This window comes from Mus pahari, chromosome X (genome assembly GCF_900095145.1).
Source record: "Mus pahari chromosome X, PAHARI_EIJ_v1.1, whole genome shotgun sequence".
NCBI lineage: Eukaryota > Metazoa > Chordata > Mammalia > Rodentia > Muridae > Mus > Mus pahari.
Window position 1 is genome coordinate 64,713,050 of NC_034613.1, and position 21,590 is coordinate 64,734,639.

A 21,590-nucleotide genomic window follows, 5' to 3' on the forward strand; every position below is an offset into this window, starting at 1 on the left:
TCACTACCTGGCTGGTGGCTGCCAAATTGCTGGAACACAGACATAGGGCGATAGCTATGACATATTTAATGAAAAGTTCCCATTATTTGTGGGTTTGCATAAACACTTAGTTCTATTATCTTTGAATTATGGTTTAAATTCCAGATACGTTACTCCCATCCCTTTCATAACAGAGGAAACATTTTTGTTTTAGAAGTCAGGATGGTAAAGGAAAGCTTTTGGAGATGTGTTTTCTGGGTGGCTGTTAGATCTCATGCTGCAGGTCAACAAGGTTGAGCCATAATTCTTCCATCCGTAAGCCAGAAATTGCCCAGAAAGAACTCTTTGCCTGCATCCCAAAGATACTATCTTGTCTGAATCCTGGTGTAAAGTTTTGACGTTTCCCAGGTATGATACTCAAGGTGAGAGAGGGTGGAGATTTGATGCACTTGGTAGAGTGCTTTCCTATCACACAAAAACGCTGGGTTGGATCCCCAGAATTGCACAACTGGGTGTGATCTCGCACACCTGTAATCACAATGGTAGTGGGAGGCAGGGGCAGGAGCATCAGAAGGCTCGGTGGGTAAAAGCAACTGGCAGTACCAAGCTGATGTTCTGAGAAACTGTATTTGATCCCCGAGAGCCTACAGTGAAAGGAGAGAACCTGAGCTAGGCACACCCATGCACCCTCACTCACACTCATCATATACAACATACAAAAGCATGAACCTCAACTAATTCTGCTGTCCAGACTGGTATGTGGCCATGGCTATGAGATATTGTCTTTATTGAGAATCAGTGTGGGAGGCCCACTATGAGAAGGCATAAAATGCATAAAAATCCCTGGGTAGATAGATCTGGACTATTTCAGAAAGCTAGCTGAGCATGAGCCAGCAAGCAGCATTCCTCCATTTTCTGCTGTATTTTCTCATTATATTCCAGCCTCAACTTCTTCCAATGAAGGACTGTAGGCTGGAAGTATTATAATTTCTTTCTTCACCAACTTGCTACAGTCATATTTCAATCACAACATCACAAACCAAATTAGAACAAGGTGCAATATCGATATTGGATTGCTATGATTTATATATTGCTTTTTGGTAGCTTTCTTACTGTGGTCTAGTGAGTTTTTAATTTATTTATTATTTACTTACTAATTGATATTAATATTGACAGAAACAGTAAAGGCAGCTTGTTTCTTTGCCACTTTCACTTAGTATAGAAGTTTCAATTAATCTTAGAGTCTGAGAACATTTTTCAACTCTTTGGAATGTATCCGTAAGTGAAGTTTGCCAATAGGTCACACTACAGGAATCCTTCGAGTGGAACGCTCTCACCACAGCTGTTTTAGCACTGTGCAGAATTATTTTAAAATTTTTAAAAATAGGAACAAAATTGTACTTTTCCTATCATGAGGTTCAACAATCCAATTGCTATATGTGGGTATGTATATTTTTGCATTTTATGCCTTTTCAAATTTCTCCAATGAACATGTATTAATTTTGTACCAGAAGAAATATTCTTGGGCAGAAGATGCAGCTCATTTGGTAGAGGGCTTAGTTGGCATGCACAAGACTATAGCACCTATAACCCCAGCACTTGGAAGATGGAGGCCGGAAGCCCAAAAGTTCAAAGTTATCCTTGGTGTCATAGCAAGCACGAGGCCAGCCTGGGATACATGAGACCCAGGGAATGATGCCACCCATACTGAGTGGCTTTTCCTACCTTAATGGACCTACACAAGACCGTTCTCCAGAAGCACATACAGAGATCCTCTCCCAATTGACTCTAGAGCTCATCAATAACTGAGATTAACTATCATACCAACCTTAAAAAGAAATAAAATTACGGTGTCACTATTCTGAATGTTAGGGGCTGAGGTCCAAATCATAGTTTGATGATTCATCCATGGCAAGATTATTATTACTTACTCCAAATATTTATAGTCAGAAAAGGCATGGCATTTATATTTAAATGTTATTGGATCTGGAGAGAGAGCACAAGAGTAAAGACTTACCTGCCATGCTTAAGGCCCTGGTTCTTTTTAAATTACATTTTCTTTTTAAATTTTTTTAAAGTAGATATTTTCTTTATTTACATTTCAAATGCTATTAGCTCAGTGGTAGAGCGCTTGCCTAGCAAGAGCAAGGCCCTGGGTTCGGTCCTTAGCTTTGGAAAAAAAAAGACAAAATAACAAAAAGACCAAAAAAAAAAAACCAAGATAAATGACATTTTCTTTTGTGTTTGTGTTGTGTGCACACATGTGCGTGTGTATACACATGAAGGAAGTTAGACGACAACTTGTAGTAACCGGTTCTCAGACTTGGTCAGGTTTGGTGGCAGCAGTGTTATCGCACTGCCCCAAAGCCCTGCCTGGGCTCTAGGCCTAGCATTGAGACAAACAAACAAACAAAACAAATAACAGTGCTCAGTACTCTTTATTGACTTCCATGTGTTTGGAAATCCAACAATGCAAGAAGTTACATTCAGAATTCTGACAAAAGTAGGAACAAATTAAGTTGCTTTTCATGTTACAGTATAAACATCCATAAAATGTAAAAGAAAAAAAAACGCTTACTAAAGTAATACTCATACAGTTGAAGTCACTCACATGGATTGTTTTGTGAATAAAACCTTCTTATCACTTGTATGGGTTCCAGAGCTTAAGGATTATGGTAACTTACACAGTTTCTCTAACATTGAAAAAAAAACCCATGTATTTCTGAAAATAGCTGATTTCCTAAAATAACCCCATTGAAACCAGCTTTCTTCTTGCTCATCTCCTTCTTCTTTTATGCAAACAGTGCTAAACACTTTTTCTTCAAATTGCTTAGAATGAACAGAATCCTGACATTTAATCCTAAGAAAGTACATTCACAAGAACAGTCAAAACTCCAACCTTATATGAATGTATGTATGCTCTCAAGTGTGGTTCAGTGCAATTAGCTGGCAGCCAACAGCTGACAGGAAAAGGCAGTTTAGTCTTCAGGTCTTTCCATTCTGTTGTTCATCCTGGCTTCTCTAAGATTCCTTAGTATGGTGAATCTAGCATGGAGCGACAGGTTAGTCTGTGAAAGAGAGAAAGTGCTTTAAGTTTGGGAGCTTAACAATTTAGCAAACACTCTTGAAATCTGGTTATTAAAAATAGATTAGAGAGCCCAGTGCAGCACACACTGGAATCCAGTACTTGGAGGTGGAGGCAGGAGGGCCAGGAATTCAAGGTTATCCTTTGCTACAATACTGAATTAGATAGCGGTCAGCTTGGGCTACCTGTGACTCAAAAATCTAAAAAAAGAAAAGAAAAAAAGAACAAAGGAAGCAATTGGGGAGGCAGGCAGGCCTGTTGGTATACCTATAAATCCAGGTAATGGAAGTTTGAAATCTGATTGGGTTACAAAGGGAGTTCAAGATACCAGGAAAAGACAAAAGGTGCATACGCATACTGAGATGGTTTGAGAAGCCTCTGAGAGGGGCTGATGTCTGTTTAAGTTCGGAGAATGTACACCAGCTCTTCTGGAGACTCTAGAATCACGGATGGTTTGCCTGATCCTTGGTCTACCCCTGAGGTTACTATGTACTCCACCCACACTGAACAGCAAAATCCTAGACCTTTAATGGAAGAATGTATTACTACAAAGACCAAGCAGTGGTATCTTTCACTGTAGAATAAATGGCAGGCTTAATTCTACATGCTCAAGTTGAAATGTCTGCCCTATAATCAGAGATTTTACAATCTATTGTGTGAGCGCAATCCTAGGTACCCGAGTCTTCCTATCCAGAGTCTTCCTGTCCAGCCGAGGAGAGTACCTCAAAGGCTGCCTTTACTCAGACTTCATTCCAGTGTCATCTTACATACATGACCACAAAGCCCCTTCTACGCTTGCCTTACTTATGTTACATACTTCTACGCTTGCTTTACTTATATGTTATATACTTCTATGCTTGCCTTACTTATGTTACATACTTCTACGCTTGCCTTACTTATATGTTACATACTTCTATGCTTGCCTTACTTATATGTTACATACTTCTACGCCTAATATAATCAGAATCCAGATGAATTAGTGTACTTTGCTTACTTCAGCTCATTGCTCAATGAAGAATGGTAGAAAATTCTTTTAATTTCAATCCCTTATAAAAGTTTTTAGCCATGTATTAATTTGCTTCTTTGCTCTAGTACATAGTCTAGTAAATATGCCTGCTTTCTTTTGTGAGAATCATACATAGCCTGTATGAAGCTATGCATTTAAGGATAAAGGATTATGGGCTAAATTTGTGTTTCAACTGAAGTTTGTTGGAAAACCAGTCTGGAGAGTGGGCTCAGCAGGTTGTACCTGAGGTTATTTCCCAGCGTTTACATTAGGTAGCTCACATGTGGCTGTAGCTGCAGTTCCAGGGATCAGCAAGGCAAGTGCACATGCACGTGCACACACACACACACACACACACACACACACACACACACACACGCTCACAGTGTGAGAGGGAGAATGATAGTGTAGATAGATGGATAGACAGGTAGGTCGATATATAGACAGACTGAATGACTGAGAAAGAAACAGAGACAGACTCAGAGACAGATGCACAAAGACAGAGAGGCAGACAAAAGTAATCATAAACACACATAAAAGAGGTTGGCTTATTTTCCTAACTTTTCTGTCTCGCACAAAGGCAGAGAACAGGAAAAGATTCCATGTGTATTAAGGGTTAAGGGGTTCTCTTTTTTCCTATATGTAAAAGATAACTTTATTGATTTCAAGTTGACCTGATATAAACAGGGCATCTTTAATATCTAGTGAGCAAGCAATTCTGCAGTTCCATCATAAGTACCCGGTTAGTCTGCGCTCCAACATCGAAGTTCAGTCTCACTCCTTTTGGGTGACGTGTTATAGTCTTAATTGTGGTGTATGTACCATCAACAAATTCAGCATCAACTTCAGGTCTCCAGCAACTGTCAATTAAGGCACAATAATTAGTAGGTTGCTATAGTGGCCTCTAATCAGATAAGCAACTTTGGGGCCTTCAACTTTGTGTCTGAAGGAGAAGGTGCTATGCTCCCTTTAGAACTCATGTTCTGAGTCAGGGAGTATGTCTGCAGGCTTTTCCCTGCTGTTGAGAAAACTCAGGCCTCTGATGTGTGTGCTTTACCACTGAATTATACTCCTAACCCTAGGTATTATTATCAATTTACTCTACATCTTTAGGTGAGTTTTCACCTGTTAGATATGAATCCAGTTTTACTCTTTTTTAAGTGTAGTATATTTTGGAACAAAAGTAATCAAAACGTCCATAGGAAGAAAATGGATTTGTTATTGCCTTGGACTAGGATGCAGAGAACGTGGGGCAAGAAAGGTCTGCATGAGGAGTGTCTAAAAAGGAACTTGGGACTTTGGAGGCCAACATTGAAAATGTTCAGAAATGACATCAGGATGAAGACGGGACATCTCATAATCTACTAAAAGCCACAGAACTGAGTAGTCTAACTGTATAATATTAAAATTGTACCTTAGTAAAATTCATCAAAGCTGTTACTATAATCTTAGTTCTTGGTAGGTAGAGGCAGATTGATCAGGAGCTCATGAATATCCTTGGAAACAGTGTTTGAGGCCAGCCTTGCCTATGAGACCCTCTCAAAAACCAACCAAACAAACAAAAAAACCCAACCAACCAATCCAAACCAAACCAAAGAAACAAAGCAGTTGCTTGCTGATATGTACCACTATACCTACCTACTTTTCTGAGTCCTAACTTCAAAAGTGTTAACGTTTCCTTTCCTCATTTATGTTACTTTTTAAATAGTGGTTAAGCTCCTAAGCTTGTTCTGACAGTCTGGCCATTCTTATTCTTTCTCTGCATATTTCCCCACACAGCTAGTATGTTTGCTTTCTTGGACCCTATGTTAAAAGACAGGAGGACTTCCTCTCTTGCTTCTTCATCTCCCTCCTCCTGGCAGCTGCTGATTTTGCAACTCGTCTGCCCTGTCTCTATGTCGTTTTTCTAACTCATAAACTGATTCTCAAGGTTAAACAAAAAGGAAAAAAAATTACAAAAATGATAGCCGGAGGGTTGAGAGTGCAGAAAAGTGGTAGAACACTTGCTAGCTTGTGTGAAACCAGAGTCCCATTCTTAGCACCATAAATATTCCAATGAAGATGGGACTGAAAAGTCAAAGTGGGACCACATATCTAGAATCCCCTAAACCTGGAGATTGAGGCAGAAGATTTGCATTTAAGGGCAGCCTGATTATATAGAAGGTTGAAGCCATCTTATAATATCAAAACCTTGAGGTCTCTCACCCAATAAAAAGACAATGGTAAACAATGTGGTAGCACATACCAAGAATCCCCCAAACCAAGATTTGGGGCAGGAGGATCTGGACTTTAAGGGCAGCTTGGTTATATAGGAATTAATACAAAAGCCAGTTCGGCTTCCTTTGATATTTGTTGCAAAAGGCATCATGTATGGCTACTAGTGGGTCTGGTTTATGGTTTGTTATAATAGGTCTTCGTGTCAGTAATCAGTACAGAAAAAAAAAATTGAGACAGCATCTCATGTATCCAAAGCTGGCTTTAATCTCATTATATACTTGAAGACGGCTTTGAACTTTGGATACTATTCCCTCTACCTCCTGAGTGCTGGGGTTGCAGACACAGGCCAGTAAATCTGCTATTACGCATTTCTTGGTAATGAACCAAGAGATTCATACATGTTAGACAGTATAACAACTGTACTATATCCCTAGTCTAAGAAGGAAGTTTTTAATTGGGTAGGTAAAGTAATGCCAGGGAAAAGTTTTATCATATACAGTCTCACTTTGCCATAAAACAACAAATGTCCTAAGGCCATGTTGCTCTTTTGGTATAATTATTTGAGTTACTGCAGTCAGTAGTTCTGCATAAGCAAGGTACTTTCTGTAACCATTTTCTGTCTTGTTATAAATATTGTTCCTTTTATGATTTGAGTGGACTAAACAGTGTATGAGGAGGGGATGACAGTTCAATGTATAATTAGATAAATATTACTTTCCTTCCTCCCCTTTCCTTAACTCTCCCTCCATCCTTGCCTCTCCCCCTTCCTTTTGCAGTGCTAGGCATGGAACTCAGTGCTAGAAAATTCTAGGCAAGCACTCTATTGTCTACTTTCATGTTAGTTTCCTTATAAAAATTTCCCTCCCTTCCTTCCTTCCTCCTTCCTTCCTTCCTTCCTCTCCTTTTCCTTCCTTCCTTCCTCCCTTCCCCTCCCCTCCCCTTCCCTCCCCTTCCCTTTCCCTTCCTTCCTTCCTTCTTTCCTTCCTTCCTTCCTTCCTTCCTTCCTTCCTTCCTTCCTTCCTTCCTTCCTTCCTTCCTTCCTTCCTTCCTTCCTTCCTTCCTTCCTTCCTTCCTTCCTTCCTTTCTTCCTTCCTCCCTCCCTTCCCCTTCCCCTTCCCCTCCCTCCCTTCCTTCCTTCTACAATATACCACCAGGCAGTAGTGGTAGCACACGCCTTTAATCCCAGCACTTGGGAGGCAGAGACAGGCAGATCTTTGAATTCATGGCCAGTCTGGTCTACAGAGTGAATTCCAGGGCAGACAAGCCTACATAGAGATACCCTGTCTCAAAACAAAAAACAACAACAAAACAAAACAACAACAACAAAAAAACAAAATAACAAACCCACCAACCCCACCCCACAAACAAAAAACCAAACCAAAAAAATAAACCAATATATACCTTGGTTAGCCTAATGCAATAAATAGGACAAAGATAGAAGTGGAAGCCAGGAAGGACAGTGAGGCTGCAATTTCAACAGAAATATGTATGGGGTTTGTTGAAGTCGGAACTGGTCTCTTACAAGAGGGAGAGGGAGGTAGTTCAGGTTTTGGTTTTAAAAGAATGGACTCTGACAAGCAGCAAGAAACAAGGTTCTGTCAACAGCTCGAATGATCTAGGAAGGAGATACCTCCCCAGAACCTTCTAGCAAGAGGCTACTCAGGGCAAAACTACAATTTCAGGAATGTGAGTCTAGCAGACAAGAGCCACCAAACCTGGACATGCAACTTACCAAGCTGGGAGATGATGGATGGGTCCTGTACTAAGGTGTTATGTGAGGGAATGGTAGATGCCAGGCAGGCATGTTTTGGGGCAAATTCTCACGTGTGGGGGTGGTGAAAGGGCTACTAATGTTTTAACTCTTTAAATAACCCTAGCTTCCAAATCTGTTTGCTGATCTACTATTTGATCTAAAGCCTTTAGAGAAATTTTTAGTCTGTGACTCATTTACTTCAGTTGACCCTGGGAACATTTTTTATTATTGTACTAAATTCTCCACCTAGAGACATTTTGACAGCACTTTTTTTGTATATTAACATATGATACATGATCTTTGATTGAGCATATTTTATAATATGCTAGGCTCCAAAGCAGCAGGTGTGAAAATGTTCTTTCTGGAGACCAAGGATATCAAAAGAGATTTATTTATATTTCCTGTTTTCTGGTTTCTTAATATCTCTTAGTCCTGCCTGGAAGCTCTGCAGGAAGAAGTGACTTGATACTGTGAGGATGTGCCAGACACCTCTGGACTGACCGTCATATTTCCCTCTCTATACCTCACACCAGCTTTTGTCCTAAGCTCTTAAACTAATCTCCAGTGTACCACTTCAATGGTCCCCTGTTGCTGGAGACACACCCTTCCTCTATAAGAACCATGCCTTCTTCTAAGCTGGTTACCATAAAATGCTTCATCCTAACCCTCCCCTGCCACCCCAGGGCCCAGGAATTTCATTTTTCAAATCTGCAAGACAAGAACTAGAAAACAACTGTCTTTGGAGAATACTGAGTTTTCCTACCTGTCTAAATCTGAGTTCACCAAGAATTGAGAAAGTCTGCACACTCCAAAGATACCCCTAACAGTTCCTGGATCACTTACCTGTCCAAATTATCAACCTCTTTCCACTCCTGTCCCCTGGTTGTGGTTATCCTACTCGCCAAGACTGAATCCACTGTCTACAGCTATAGTAACTGTTTAAGCAACAAATGGTAACGAACAGTCTAGTATTGTAAGAATCACACCTCCTATGTACTTGTAGTTGTAGAAAGGCACTGTGGACAGTAAAATACCCATATCGGTTTTGTAGAAACACAAACTGTGTTTGAATGTATCTTCAAGCTTTTATTAATTATATGATTTGTGTGAAGTTAAAAACCAAAACAACACCAAGCAAAACACCACCTTCCTTGGCTAGAGTAGAGCTCATGCACAGCTCAATGATATATCTTTTCACTTAGTGTGTGCCCATGATCCTAGGTTTGGTTCCCAGTAGTGCCAGAAACAAGCAATAACCACCACCACTTCCTCAATTTCATTCTATCATTCTATAATATGGAAACCCACCAAGCAATTCTAAGGCTAGATTAAAGCATGGCTATAAAAGTACTTAGAGCTTTCAATTAAATCACAAGTACCTTTGGTTAGGTTTATTTCAAAGGTAGTATAGTGACATATTTCTCATTCCTATTTGTATAAATTCTCCTGGTATCTTTGGTAGAATTTTATAGAGCCACCCCAAAATACCACTGTAGGAGGCCAAAATATACCATCCATAAACTAGCCTTTTATCCCATAACCGAGTTAATCCTTTTGAGAAACACAAGACACATAGGCAGTTGTGGAAACTAAACAAAAAGTAAAAGTCACACGTTTTATGACAGCTAGTCTCCATTTATAAGGATTTTTCTCTTCCTGCCCTATGAAAAGGAAGATAAGCAATAAAGGTAACCCTTGTTTCCCTTTCTTTTCCTGACCATCTCCCTGAACAGGCCTTTCCCTATATCTTTGTTTGCTTCAGGGAGGGTGGCCTTTAAGTACAAAATCTAATAGTGCATGCTCAGCTCTGCTCTTATGGTCTACTTGTGCTGGGGACCCTCACTACCCGCCACTTGTAGAACAGGTTGTCATGTTCAAGAAGTTCTGCTTTACTTATGTTTGTATTTCATCCTGTTTTTGTTACAGGGGTCGATATCAACTAAGATTTAAGAAAGGGTAAATAAACATAGAACTACTGCCTTCCCAATATCATCACAGGCTAATGCCCTGCTATTACTGCTACGAAAATTGTATGTTGACATTCATTTAGCTTGCCTAGTATACACTGTTATTGCACAGAAACAATTTAAATCTTAAAATTTAAATGAAGAAAAAAATTCAAAGAGCACTGATTTCACCACTGTTAACTCCTGTAGGGAGATATCCAGTCTAGATGCAAAATTATATTTTAGATGTATTATCAGAATATGATATATAAAAGTCTAAGAAGTAAAAATAAAACCAAGCAAGGCAGTTATAATGAAACTTTCCTAATTCTGAGTATGATTATTTATACAAATTGTTAAGGATCTTTCAAAGTCATATTATAAGGCCATGTGCTGATTTTATATTCGATGCCAGTTTTTATATTTTCCCTCTAAAGTTACCTGTCAAAACTTTCATCACTCTCTTCAGCACTGCTGTAGTGGTCTTCTAGCTAAATGGAAAAGGTTGAGATAAATTATTGAAATGACATCCTTACTCAGTACAAGGTGATTTTTTAAAAAAAATATATAAATTGCAAGTCTTAGCATTTAAACAATATTCCCTCCTTTTCCTTGGTTCTTAATATTGCTAACTATGGTCTTGGCCATTTTGTAAAGCTTCTCTATCTTGGTTAACCACAACAGTTCCCAAGCTGAAGTGATTTTATCACTATAACTAAAGTAAGTTGCTTTTCTATATTCCTGCCTCTCTTCCTGTTTCTCCTCCTCAGTAATGGCTAGTCCTACTGATCCCCTGGCATTCTTTAGCTGAACACTGATTGGTTACTCTTAGCAATGGCCAAGATCCCATCGAAAAGGAAGATTTTCTAACCCTTTATCCCTTTCCCAACCTCTAACTACTCTTGTGTCTAAGAAGGCTGCTGGCTCTCTAATTTCTTGAACTAGAGATCTCTACACATCTTTCCCCTTATAACGGCCTCTGCTGTTATAGAGTCCCTCGGTCCTTTGTTTGACTTTTATTCTTACTGACCTTACAAGTGTAACATTCAGTTTCTGATATTGTACACACATGTAAGACCATCAAAGGCAGTGTGCCCTTAGAGATAAATCAGTGTAAGCCTCCTTAACACATCAGAAAACTGTGGCTCAGAAGGTGACGTCTACAAGTCACAATCATGAATACAAATAAATACTAAAATTTTGAAGAAGCAAAGAAGATGCAAAAGAAAAGCCTAGTTAAAAGAAAATAATACATGGAATCTCATAGAATTTTGAGGTAGAAAATAGAAAATATTGCACTTACCCCCTCATTCAGTTCAATTATCTCATTTCTTCGCTGTTCCTGTGCCCATAAATAGTCAGTCCTTTCTCTTATTGCAGAAGATCTGGTATTTGTCATAAAGGGTGAAAAATTAGAAAAAAAATTAAAAACCCCTATCACTAACAGATTTAACATATGCAAATGATTTATTTAATTTCATGTATACATCATCTCTGTGGTGATGCATGTTCCTATAGACACATGCAGAGTCCAGAAGAGGGCACCATGTTTCCTCCATTATCACTTTCCACCTAGTAGGTGGATATTTCCTTGACAGTAGGGCTTCCATTTTCTTGGCTAGTTTGGAATCTAGGAAGGCCCAGTGACTGTCTTGTCTTCCCCATTTCAGCAATTGGGCTACAGGCTTGTGTAGGACCCCTGGTTCATTGTGTGGATGATGGGACTTGAACTCTAGTCTCCATGCTAGTACATCAAGTGCTCTAACTGTCAACCTGTTTCTCTAGACCCCTATTTTACACTTTAGCATTACAAATTATTCCTCTTTAGAGTATTAATATGTAATCAGTTATAGCTGTATGCTACATCTATGAATTTTGCAAGCAAATGGATGAATATACCAGGAAATATATGTTTGTGGTTTATCTGAATCCTTAGATGTGAGTATATAACCTCAGAAACCAATAAAGCACACGGGAACATAGTGGGAGGAAGAACTCTAGAGAGGAGTGAAATAGGATGAAGGTACTATGAAGGGATAAGAAGGAAACAGGGGAGAGATGTAATTGAAAAGGAGGAAGGCAACACAGAGGGAGAAGAAAGGAACCCTAAATAACACCAAGAATGGTTAACAAAAACATCAATTTTGTTTACTTAACATATATGTGTTGTGTCTGAGCCTGTGCCCTAAGAAGAACTTGGGCACTAACTCTGTACCCAGTCCCACAACATCCAGAAGAAGCTCAAATCCCAGGTGTTCTAACACACATAGGATCATAGGAATTCAGGAGCTGGGTCACACCAGGATTTCAGGATCCCAAAAGCAGCTTGACTCCCAGGAGCTCTGACACACCCAGGATCACAGGAACTCAGGAGCTTGGTCACACCAGGATTTCAGGATCCCAGAAGCACCTTGACTCCTAGGAGCTCTGACATACCCAGGTTCTCAGGATCCCAGGATCCCAGTATCACAGGATCCCAGAGACAGCAAGAATCTGAGGAGTTCTGACACAACCAGGAACACAGGAGGGACAGGATCCTGTCAGATATAGGAAGGGCAGGTAGTACTATAGATAACCAGAGGCAAGCATAAGAACATTAGCAATAGAAACGAAGGTTACTTGGCATCATCAGAACCGAACTCTCCCACCATAGCAAGTCCTGGATACACCATCACACCAGAAAAGCAAGATTCAGATCTAAAAATCACTTCTCATGATGATGATAGAGGACTTTAAGAAGGACAAAAATAACATCCTTAAAGAAACACAGGTAAACAGCCCTTAAAGAGGAAAGACAAAAATCCCATAAAGAATTACAGGAAAACACAACCAAACAGGAGAAGGAATTGAACAAGGACACCCAGGATCTAAAAATGAAAACAGAAACAATAAAGAAAACACAAAGGGAGGCAACCCTGGAGATAGAAAACCTAGGAAAGATATCAGGAGTGATAAACACAAGTATCAGCATCAGAACACAAGAGATAGAAGAGAGAATGTCAGTTGAAGAAGATACCATAGAAACCATTAACAGTCAAAGAAAATGCAAAATGCAAAAATTTCCTAACCCCAAACATCCAGGAAATCCAGAACACAGTGAGAAGACCAAACCTAAGGATAATAGGTATAGAAGAGAGCAAAGATTCCCAACTTTGTAAATATCTTCAACAAAATTATAGAAGAAAACTTCCCTAATCTAAAGAAAGAGATGGCCATGAGCATAAAAGATGCCTACAGAACTCCAAATAGATTGGACCAGAAAAGAAATTCCTCCGGTCACATAATAATCAGAACAACAAATGCACAAAACAAAGAAAGAATATTAAAAGCACTAAGGGAAAAGGTCAAGTAACATACAAAGGCAGATGTAGTAAGAATTATACCAGACTTCTCACCAGAGACTATGAAAGCCAGAAGAACATGGGCAGATTTCATACAGAACCTAAGAAACCACAATGCCAGCCTAGCTACTATACCCTGCAAAAGTCTCAATTACCATAGATGAGGAAATCAAGATCTTTTAATGACAAAAACAAATTTACACAGTATCTTTCCACAAATCCAGCCCTTCAAAGGATAATATATGGAAAACTCCAACATAAGGAGGGAAACCATACTGTAAGAAAAAGTAAGAAAATAATCTTCTTTCAATAAACCCAAAAGAAGTTAGCCACATAAGCATATAACAAAAATGACAGGAAGCAACAATCACTTTTCCTTACTATCTCCTTATATCAACGTACCCAATTCCCCATTAAAAACATAGACTGAGAGATTGGATACGTAAACAGTAAACAGGACCCACCATTTTGCTTCATAAAGGAAGCACAACTCAGTGACAAAGACAAACACTACCTCAGGGTGAAAGGCTGAAAAGAAATTTCCAAGCAAATGGTCCCAAGAAAAAGCTGGAGTAGCCATTCTAATATTGAATACAATTGACTTTCAACCAAAAATTATCAAAAAAGATAAGGAAGGACACTTAACAGTCATTAAAGGAAAAATCTACCAAGATGAACTCTCAATTATGAATATGCTCCAAATTCAAGGGCATCTACATTCATTAAGGAAACTTTAGTAGAGCTCAAAGCACACATTGCTCCTCACACAACAATAGTGTGAGACTTTAACGCCCCACTCTCATCAATGGACAGATCCTGGAAACAGAACCTAAACAGAGACACATAAAAACTAACAAAAGATATGAAAGAAATGGATTTAACAGATATCTACAGAAAATTTTATCCCAAAACAAAAGGATATACCTTCTTCTCAGCACCTCATGGTACCTTCTCCAAACCCGACCATATAATTGGTCACAAAACCGGACTCAACGGATACAGGAAGGTTGAAATAACCCCATGTATACTATCAGATCACCACAGACTAAGGATGGTTTTTAATAACAACAAAAACAATAGAAAGCCCACATAAACATGGAAGTTATACAACACTCTACTCAATGATAACTTTGTCAAGGAAGAAATAAAGAAATTAAAGACTTTAGAATTCAATGAAAATGAAGGCACAACATCCAAACTTATGGGACACAATGAAAGCAGTGCTAAGAGGAAAACTCGGCTCTGAGTGTCTCCACAAAGAAACTGGAAAGAGCATACACTAGCAGCTTAACAGCACAACTAAAAGCTCTAGAACAACAACAACAAAAAAGCAAATATACCCAAGAGGAGTAGAAGGCAGGAAATAAACACACCCAGGGCTGAAATCAACCAAGTAGAAACAAAAAGAACTATTCAAAGAATCAACCAAACCAGGAGCTGGTTATTTGAGAAAATCAACAAGATAGATAAACACGTAGCCAGACTAACCAGAGAGCACAGGGACAGTATCCTAATTAGCAAAATCAGAAATGAAAAGGGAGACATAACAACGGAAACTGTAGAAACCCAAAAAAAATCATCAGATCCTACAAAACCTATATTCAACTAAATTGGAAAATCTGGATGGACAATTTTCTAGACAGATACAATGTGTCAAAGATAACCTATCTAAACAGCCCCATAACCCCTGAAGAAATAGAAGCAGTCATTAAAAGGATGTGGAGAAAGAGGAACTCTCTTCCATTTTTGGTGGGATTGCAAGCTGATATAACCACACTGGAAATCAGTCTGGCGGTTTCTCAGAAAATTCTGACATAGTACTACCAGAGGATCCAGCTATACCACTCCTGGGCATATAACCAAAAGATGCTCTAACATATAACAAGGACACTTGTTCCACTACATTCTTAGAAGCCTTATTTATAATAGCCAGAAGCTGGAAAGAACCCAGATGTCCTTCAACAGAGATAATACAGAAATTGTGGTACATTTACACAATATTACTCAGGTATTAAAAACAATGACTTCATGAAATTCTTAGGCAAATGTATGGAACTAGAAAAAAATCATCCTGAGTGAGGTAGTAACCCAATCACAAAAAGAACACATATGGTATATGCTTACTGATAATACCCAAGATATAATTCATAATCGTAATACCTAAGATATAATTCACAGACCACCTAAAGCTCAAGAAGAAGGAAGACCAAAGTGTGGATACTTCCGTCCTTAGAAGGGGGAACAAAATACCCATGGGAGGAGTTACAGAGACAAAGTGTGGAGCAGAGACTGAAGAAAAGGCCATCCACCAAAGACTGCCCCACCTGGTGATCCATCCCAAATATAGTTACCAAACTCAGACACTATTGCAGGATGCCAAGAAGTGCTTGTTGACAGGAGCCTGATATAGCTGTCTCCTGAGAGGCTCTGCCAGTGTCTGACAAATACAGAGGGGGATGCTCAAAGCCAACCATGGAATTGAGCATAGGTTCCCCAATGGAGGAGCCAGAGAAAGTACCAAAGGAGCTGAATGTATTTGCAGCCCCATAGGAGGAACAACAATATGAACCAACCAGTATGTCAAGCTCCCAGGGACTAAACCACCAACCAAAGAGTACACATGGAGGGACCCATGGCTCCAGCTGCATATGTAGCAGTGGATGGCCTTGTTGGACATCAATGGGAGGCCCTTGGTCTTGTGAAGGCTCTATGCCCCAGTGTAGGGTAATTGGAGGGCAGGTAAGCAGGAGTGGGTGGATGGGTGGGGGAATACTATCATAGAAACAGGGGTGGGTGGATGGGATAGGGGTTTTGGTGTGTGACTGGGAATGGGGACATTTAAAATGTAAATAAAGAAAATATCCAGTAAGAAATTAGAAAATAAATAACATACATATGTTATGTATGTGCATATTTAAACAGATGTATGTAGTTTGAATGAAGTCTTACAATTCTAAGTGCCAGTTCTCACCACAAGGATCATAGACTACCTAACATAAACCCTGTGCTAGGTATGGGAAACCTCCTCTTCAATTGTTAGACACAGGAATAGAAGAAACTCCCAAAATTATATAAGCTACTGCTGTTGGATTTTTGCTTCACATAATTTGAAGGCAAGATCCTACAGCTAAAGACAGCATACACTGGACAGTGGATTTGGATCAACTGCTCTAAGATATACTTGTTGGGCTGAGGTTGTGGTTTAGACATAAATCACTTGCCTAATGTGTACAGGCTCTGTCATAACTTGCCCAACAACAACAACATACACACTCTCACACACACAAACATGCACACTCTCTCACACAGATACATATACTCACATACATACAAACAACAGACAGAGGGAGAGATAATTTGTCTGATAAAGCCTTTAGGACTCCTAAGGAAGGAGATAAAGGAAAGAAACAGGTTGATTACCATTAGTTATATCCTATCATATCAATTTAGCATAATTTGTTGGTATATTATTTTGCTTACCAGCTTGGAAGCTGCAAAAGGAGTAGCTACTCTGAGTAGTGGATAGGCCTAGTAGGAAAGGCCAGAAACTGGGAAATAATCTTAGGCAATTGCATATGCATGTGAGTTGATATCATGAGCCACAAAATTGATCCAATACATGCCTGAATTGGAAAAGTGTCTGAAAGACTATTCTTTCAGGGATCATTTTTATAGTTTGTTACTAGACAAGTTTCTCTGACTGTGTGGAACACTGTCTGAATTGGGAAAATACAAATTTAGAAATTAAGACACAGAAATGCTTATACATTTCTATATCATTCCAAACACTGTACTAACATTGATAAAGTACTGATTTTGTTTCTACCTGTCAGTTTCTGGCTCAGATCCAGGTGGTGATTCATCCCTTGGTCCATTTCTTCCTCTTCGACCATGGTATCTTTCTCCTTCATGAAGCATCCATGACTGGATGCTACTTGCTCTCAATGAGCGGTTATAACGATCTCTCCGTGACCGGATGTTACGCGCTCTCCATGACTGATTATTACGACCTCTCCGTGTCTGGTTGTTCCGACCTCTCCGTGTCTGGTTGTTCCGACCTCTCCGTGACTGGTTGTTCCTACCTCTCCATGACTGGTTGTTCCGAGCTCTCCCTGCATGGCCATGATAAGCTCTCCCTGAGTGGCCATGATGAGATCTGCTGTCATGGTTGTGATGAGCTAACTCTGTATGGTTATCATGAGCTCTCCCTCTTTGGACTTGATTACCTCTCTCTGTGTGGCCAGGATGAGCTATCCCTGAGTGGCTAGGAAGAACTCTTTCTGTATGGTTAAGATGAAATCTATCTGAGTGGCCATGTTGAAACCTACCTGCATGGTTATGATGTGGTCTACCTGAGTAGTCATGAGGTGGTCTAACTGAGAGTTCATGTTGTGGTCTATCTGAGTGGTCATGATGTGGTCTATCTGAGGGGTCATGATATGGTCTACCTGAGTACTCATGGTGTGGTCTACTTGAATGATCATGAGGTTGTCTACCTGAGTGGTCATGAGGTGGTCTACCTAAGTAGTCATGACGTGGTCTACCTGAGAGGTCATGAAGTGGTCTAACTGAGTTGTCAAGATGTGGTCTAACTAAGACATCATGGTGTGGTCTACCTGAGAGTTCATGAAGTGATCTACCTGAGTAGTCATGAAGTGGTCTATCTGAGAGGTCATGGTGTAGTCTATCTGAGTGGTCAAGGTTTGGTCTATCTGAGAGGTCATGAAGTGGTCTAACTGGGAGGTCATGGTATGGTCTATCTGGGTGGTCATGGTGTGGTCTATCTGAGAGGTCATGAAGTGGTCTAACTGAGTGGTCATGAAGTGGTCTAACTGGGAGGTCATGGTATGGTCTATCTGNGGTGTGGTCTATCTGAGAGGTCATGAAGTGGTCTAACTGAGTGGTCATGAAGTGGTCTAACTGGGAGGTCATGGTATGGTCTATCTGAGTGGTCAAGGTGTGGTCTATCTGAGAGGTCATGAAGTGGTCTAACTGAGTGGTCATGAAGTGGTCTAACTGGGAGGTCATGGTGTGGTCTATCTGAGTGGTCATGGTGTGGTCTATCTGAGTAGTCATGGTGTGGTCTATCTGAGAGGTCAGGACGTGTTCCACCGGAGAGGTCATGAAGTGGTCTAATTGAGTAATCACGGTGTGGTCTACCTAAGAGGTCAGGAAATGGTCTAACTGAGTGGTCATGGTGTGGTCTATCTGAGAGGTCATTGTGTGGTCTATCTGAGAAGTCATGGTGTGGTCTACCTGGGAGATCATGATGTGGTCTAACTGAGAGTTCATTGTGTGGTCTAACAGAGAGGTCTTGGTGTGGTCTATCTGAGAGGTCATGATGTGGTCTACCCGAAAAGTCATAAAGTTGTCTATCTGAGTGGTCATTGTGTGGTCTATCTGAGTAGGCATGGTGTAGTCTATCTGAGAGGCCATGAAGTGGTCTAACTGGGAGGTCATGGTGTGGTCTACCTGAGAGGTCAGGATGTGGGCTAACTGAGAGTTCATGGTGTGGTCTAACTGAGAGGTCATGGTGTGGTCTATCTGAGAGGTCATGGTGTAGTCTATCTGAATAGTCATGATGTGGTCTATCTGAATAGTCACGATGTGGTCTATCTGAGAGGTCATGATGTGGTCTATCTGAGAGGTCATAGTGTAGTATATCTGAATGGTTACGATGTGGTCTACCTGAGAGGTCATGATGTGGTCTATCTGTATAGTTATTAGTTCTACCTGAGTAGACATGAGATCTATCTGAGTGAACAGGAGCTCTCCTCAATTGGCTATGTGATCTTCTGGAATAGTGGCCATGAGATCTGCCAATGTGGTGGTCATGAGATTGGGAGAGGCCATGTAATCTACTGAAGAAAAATTGGTTTCTTTCTAGTTGTAGCTGTCTCTCTTCCGATTGGTTTCCATTCCTCCTTGTTTGACTGTCTCTGTTGACTTGTCTTATCTGTAAAGGATCCCAGTTATATAATATAAATGAGACAGTCTATGATTTGATTAAGCCATAAGTGTATTTTTAAAATCCCTCCTTCCTTTCTTCCTTCCTCTATTCCCCCTCTCCTTTGCTTTTTTGAGAGGTTCTCATTATATTATAGGCTTGTACCACCACATCAGCTTCTTAAGACTATTTCTATCAGTGATTTTCCCCTAGACTGAATGATACTACTTTTCATGTACTAGTTTATAGAACTAACCTATAGACCTAAGTCTGAAGTACCATGTCACTTTCACAAGGTCAATTACATGCATGTAACATAAAAATAATGAAAATTAGCTGTCTTGTGAATCTTACCAACTAAATCATTTGACTTCCTAATTGAGAAAAAGAGATATTTTGGGGGGAGCTTGCAGAATTTTATGATAACCAGTAACTTACTACATATTCAACTGTGATCTTGAACTTCCAAACTCCTCCTTCAATCTCTTCAGTGCTAGGATTAAAGACACTTGCCACTACAAATGGTACTATATGCTAATGAGGATTGAATTCCGGGTTTCATGCATGCTAGCTAAGTACCCTACCAACTGAGCTACATCTACATTTAATAATGTTCTGTAATACAACTTCTTAAGATTAAAGAAAAATATTCCAAATTATTCTACTGAGTATTTCTCTGCCCAGTGGTCATTAAAAATTTAAATTTGAATGCAAACAAATACTTAATTCTAGGGAGAAAAACTAAGTGAGTGGAAAAGAAATGCTATAAAGGTAGCAAAGAGTTGGCTTGGTACAATTCAAATAAATGGATGTGGTGATAACTTAGCTGTATTTTCATTCTTTTTAGTTCTTAAACCAGAGGCAGAATAGTGAATCACTCACAAGGAGACTGTAAAAACTTTGACAAATGTCTATGATAATCTGTAAGAATAAATGAATGACATTATACAGACAGTACTAAAAAAGCTAGCTTTAAACTAGTATATGTTGCTTTAGCAAGCAAAATATCCCTATATTTGGCATTACCATGTCCTGCTACACTAGTAGATGGTCAAAGTAACTGACATTAGGAAGAAGGTGCTAGCACAAAGAATATTATAAATGTACAACTGGAATAAAATTATAAAATAATCATATTTATGTAAGGAATATTTTCTGGGCTGGGATTATAGTTCAGTTGTCCAGTACATATTCAGCATGAGCAGGGCTGTGGGTCTCATAAGAAATTATTTACATCAAATTAGGTACTACAAGATACATAAACATAAGGAAAGAAATACTAATTTTCTTTTAATAGTGAAAACTATTGTGTATTTTGTCCATGATATGTGTGGGTGTGTATGCTGTGGTGTGCATGCAGAAGCCAGAAGCCAACTTGACATGAACCTACCTTTTCCATCCACTTCTACAAGGATCCCAGAGATCCAACTTAATTGGCTAGGCTTATGTGGCAAGAATCTCTCAAAACATTTTTATATAGTCAGGGTGTAATAGCTCTTGCCTATAATCCCAGCACTTGTCTCAGTGCTACCAGAAGTTGGTTTACATGCATGGTTCACTATCCACACTTTGGTTTTCTTTACTTTTCTCAGTGATTTCTGGTATGAAATCCTTGAATGGTTCAAAACTATTTGCAATGGATAGATGCAATGTCAATATACTTTACAATATTTTCAGTTGGGAGTATCTTGGACGACAGCAAAAGGGAACACATTTTTTTTTCTTTCTCAATTTATCAATTGTATCCCAAACTTTGGGCTGGGGATGTATTTAAATTGGTAGAGTCCTTGTCTATCATACCTATCTCCCTTGGCTGGAGCCTATGCACTCCGTAAAACTAGGGGCAGTGGTAGTGTCTGTAATTCCAGAAGATGGAAAGGAGAGAATCTGGAGTTAATGTCATCCCTGCAGTCTGAAATATCATAGACTTCCATGAAATATCATTTCAAACGAACAAAGACAAAAATCAAGAAACCCTTTAAGGAGCCTAGTATGTTTCTCAGTGGTAGAACACTTGCTTAGCATGTGTAAAGTTCTGGGTCCAATCCATGAAAATAAACAAATCAAACAAAGAAAAACCTAAACCTAAACCAAATCAAACCAAACCAAAAGTAGTATCACAAATCTCTTTCCTGCAAGATCTAGACCACTTTGCATCGAACTCAATTCTTCCAATCAGAAGGAAGTATTTCATCTTTGCAACACACAATGGAGACTGTGCTTAAAATTGTAACCTGTTCCTTCACAAGGGAGGGAGGGAGGGAGGGAGGGAGAGAGAGAGAGAGAGAGAGAGAGAGAGAGAGAGAGAGAGAGAGA

General features: G+C 39.6%; 1 protein-coding gene across 1 annotated transcript in view; it reads right to left on the reverse strand.

Moving 5' to 3' along the window:
* Positions 1-2,753: 2,753 nt before the first annotated feature.
* Positions 2,754-21,590, reverse strand: part of LOC110314352 (uncharacterized protein C2orf16-like) — a gene marked incomplete at its 5' end in the record, with an annotated part of 21,078 nt that continues 2,241 nt past the window's right edge. The window contains 6 exons of the mRNA XM_021188763.1: positions 2,754-3,047; positions 10,428-10,477; positions 11,290-11,371; positions 17,154-18,487; positions 18,609-18,847; positions 19,016-19,283. Of these exons, the coding sequence (XP_021044422.1) occupies positions 3,011-3,047; positions 10,428-10,477; positions 11,290-11,371; positions 17,154-18,487; positions 18,609-18,847; positions 19,016-19,283 (2,010 nt within the window). The remainder of the gene's footprint in view (positions 3,048-10,427; positions 10,478-11,289; positions 11,372-17,153; positions 18,488-18,608; positions 18,848-19,015; positions 19,284-21,590) is intronic.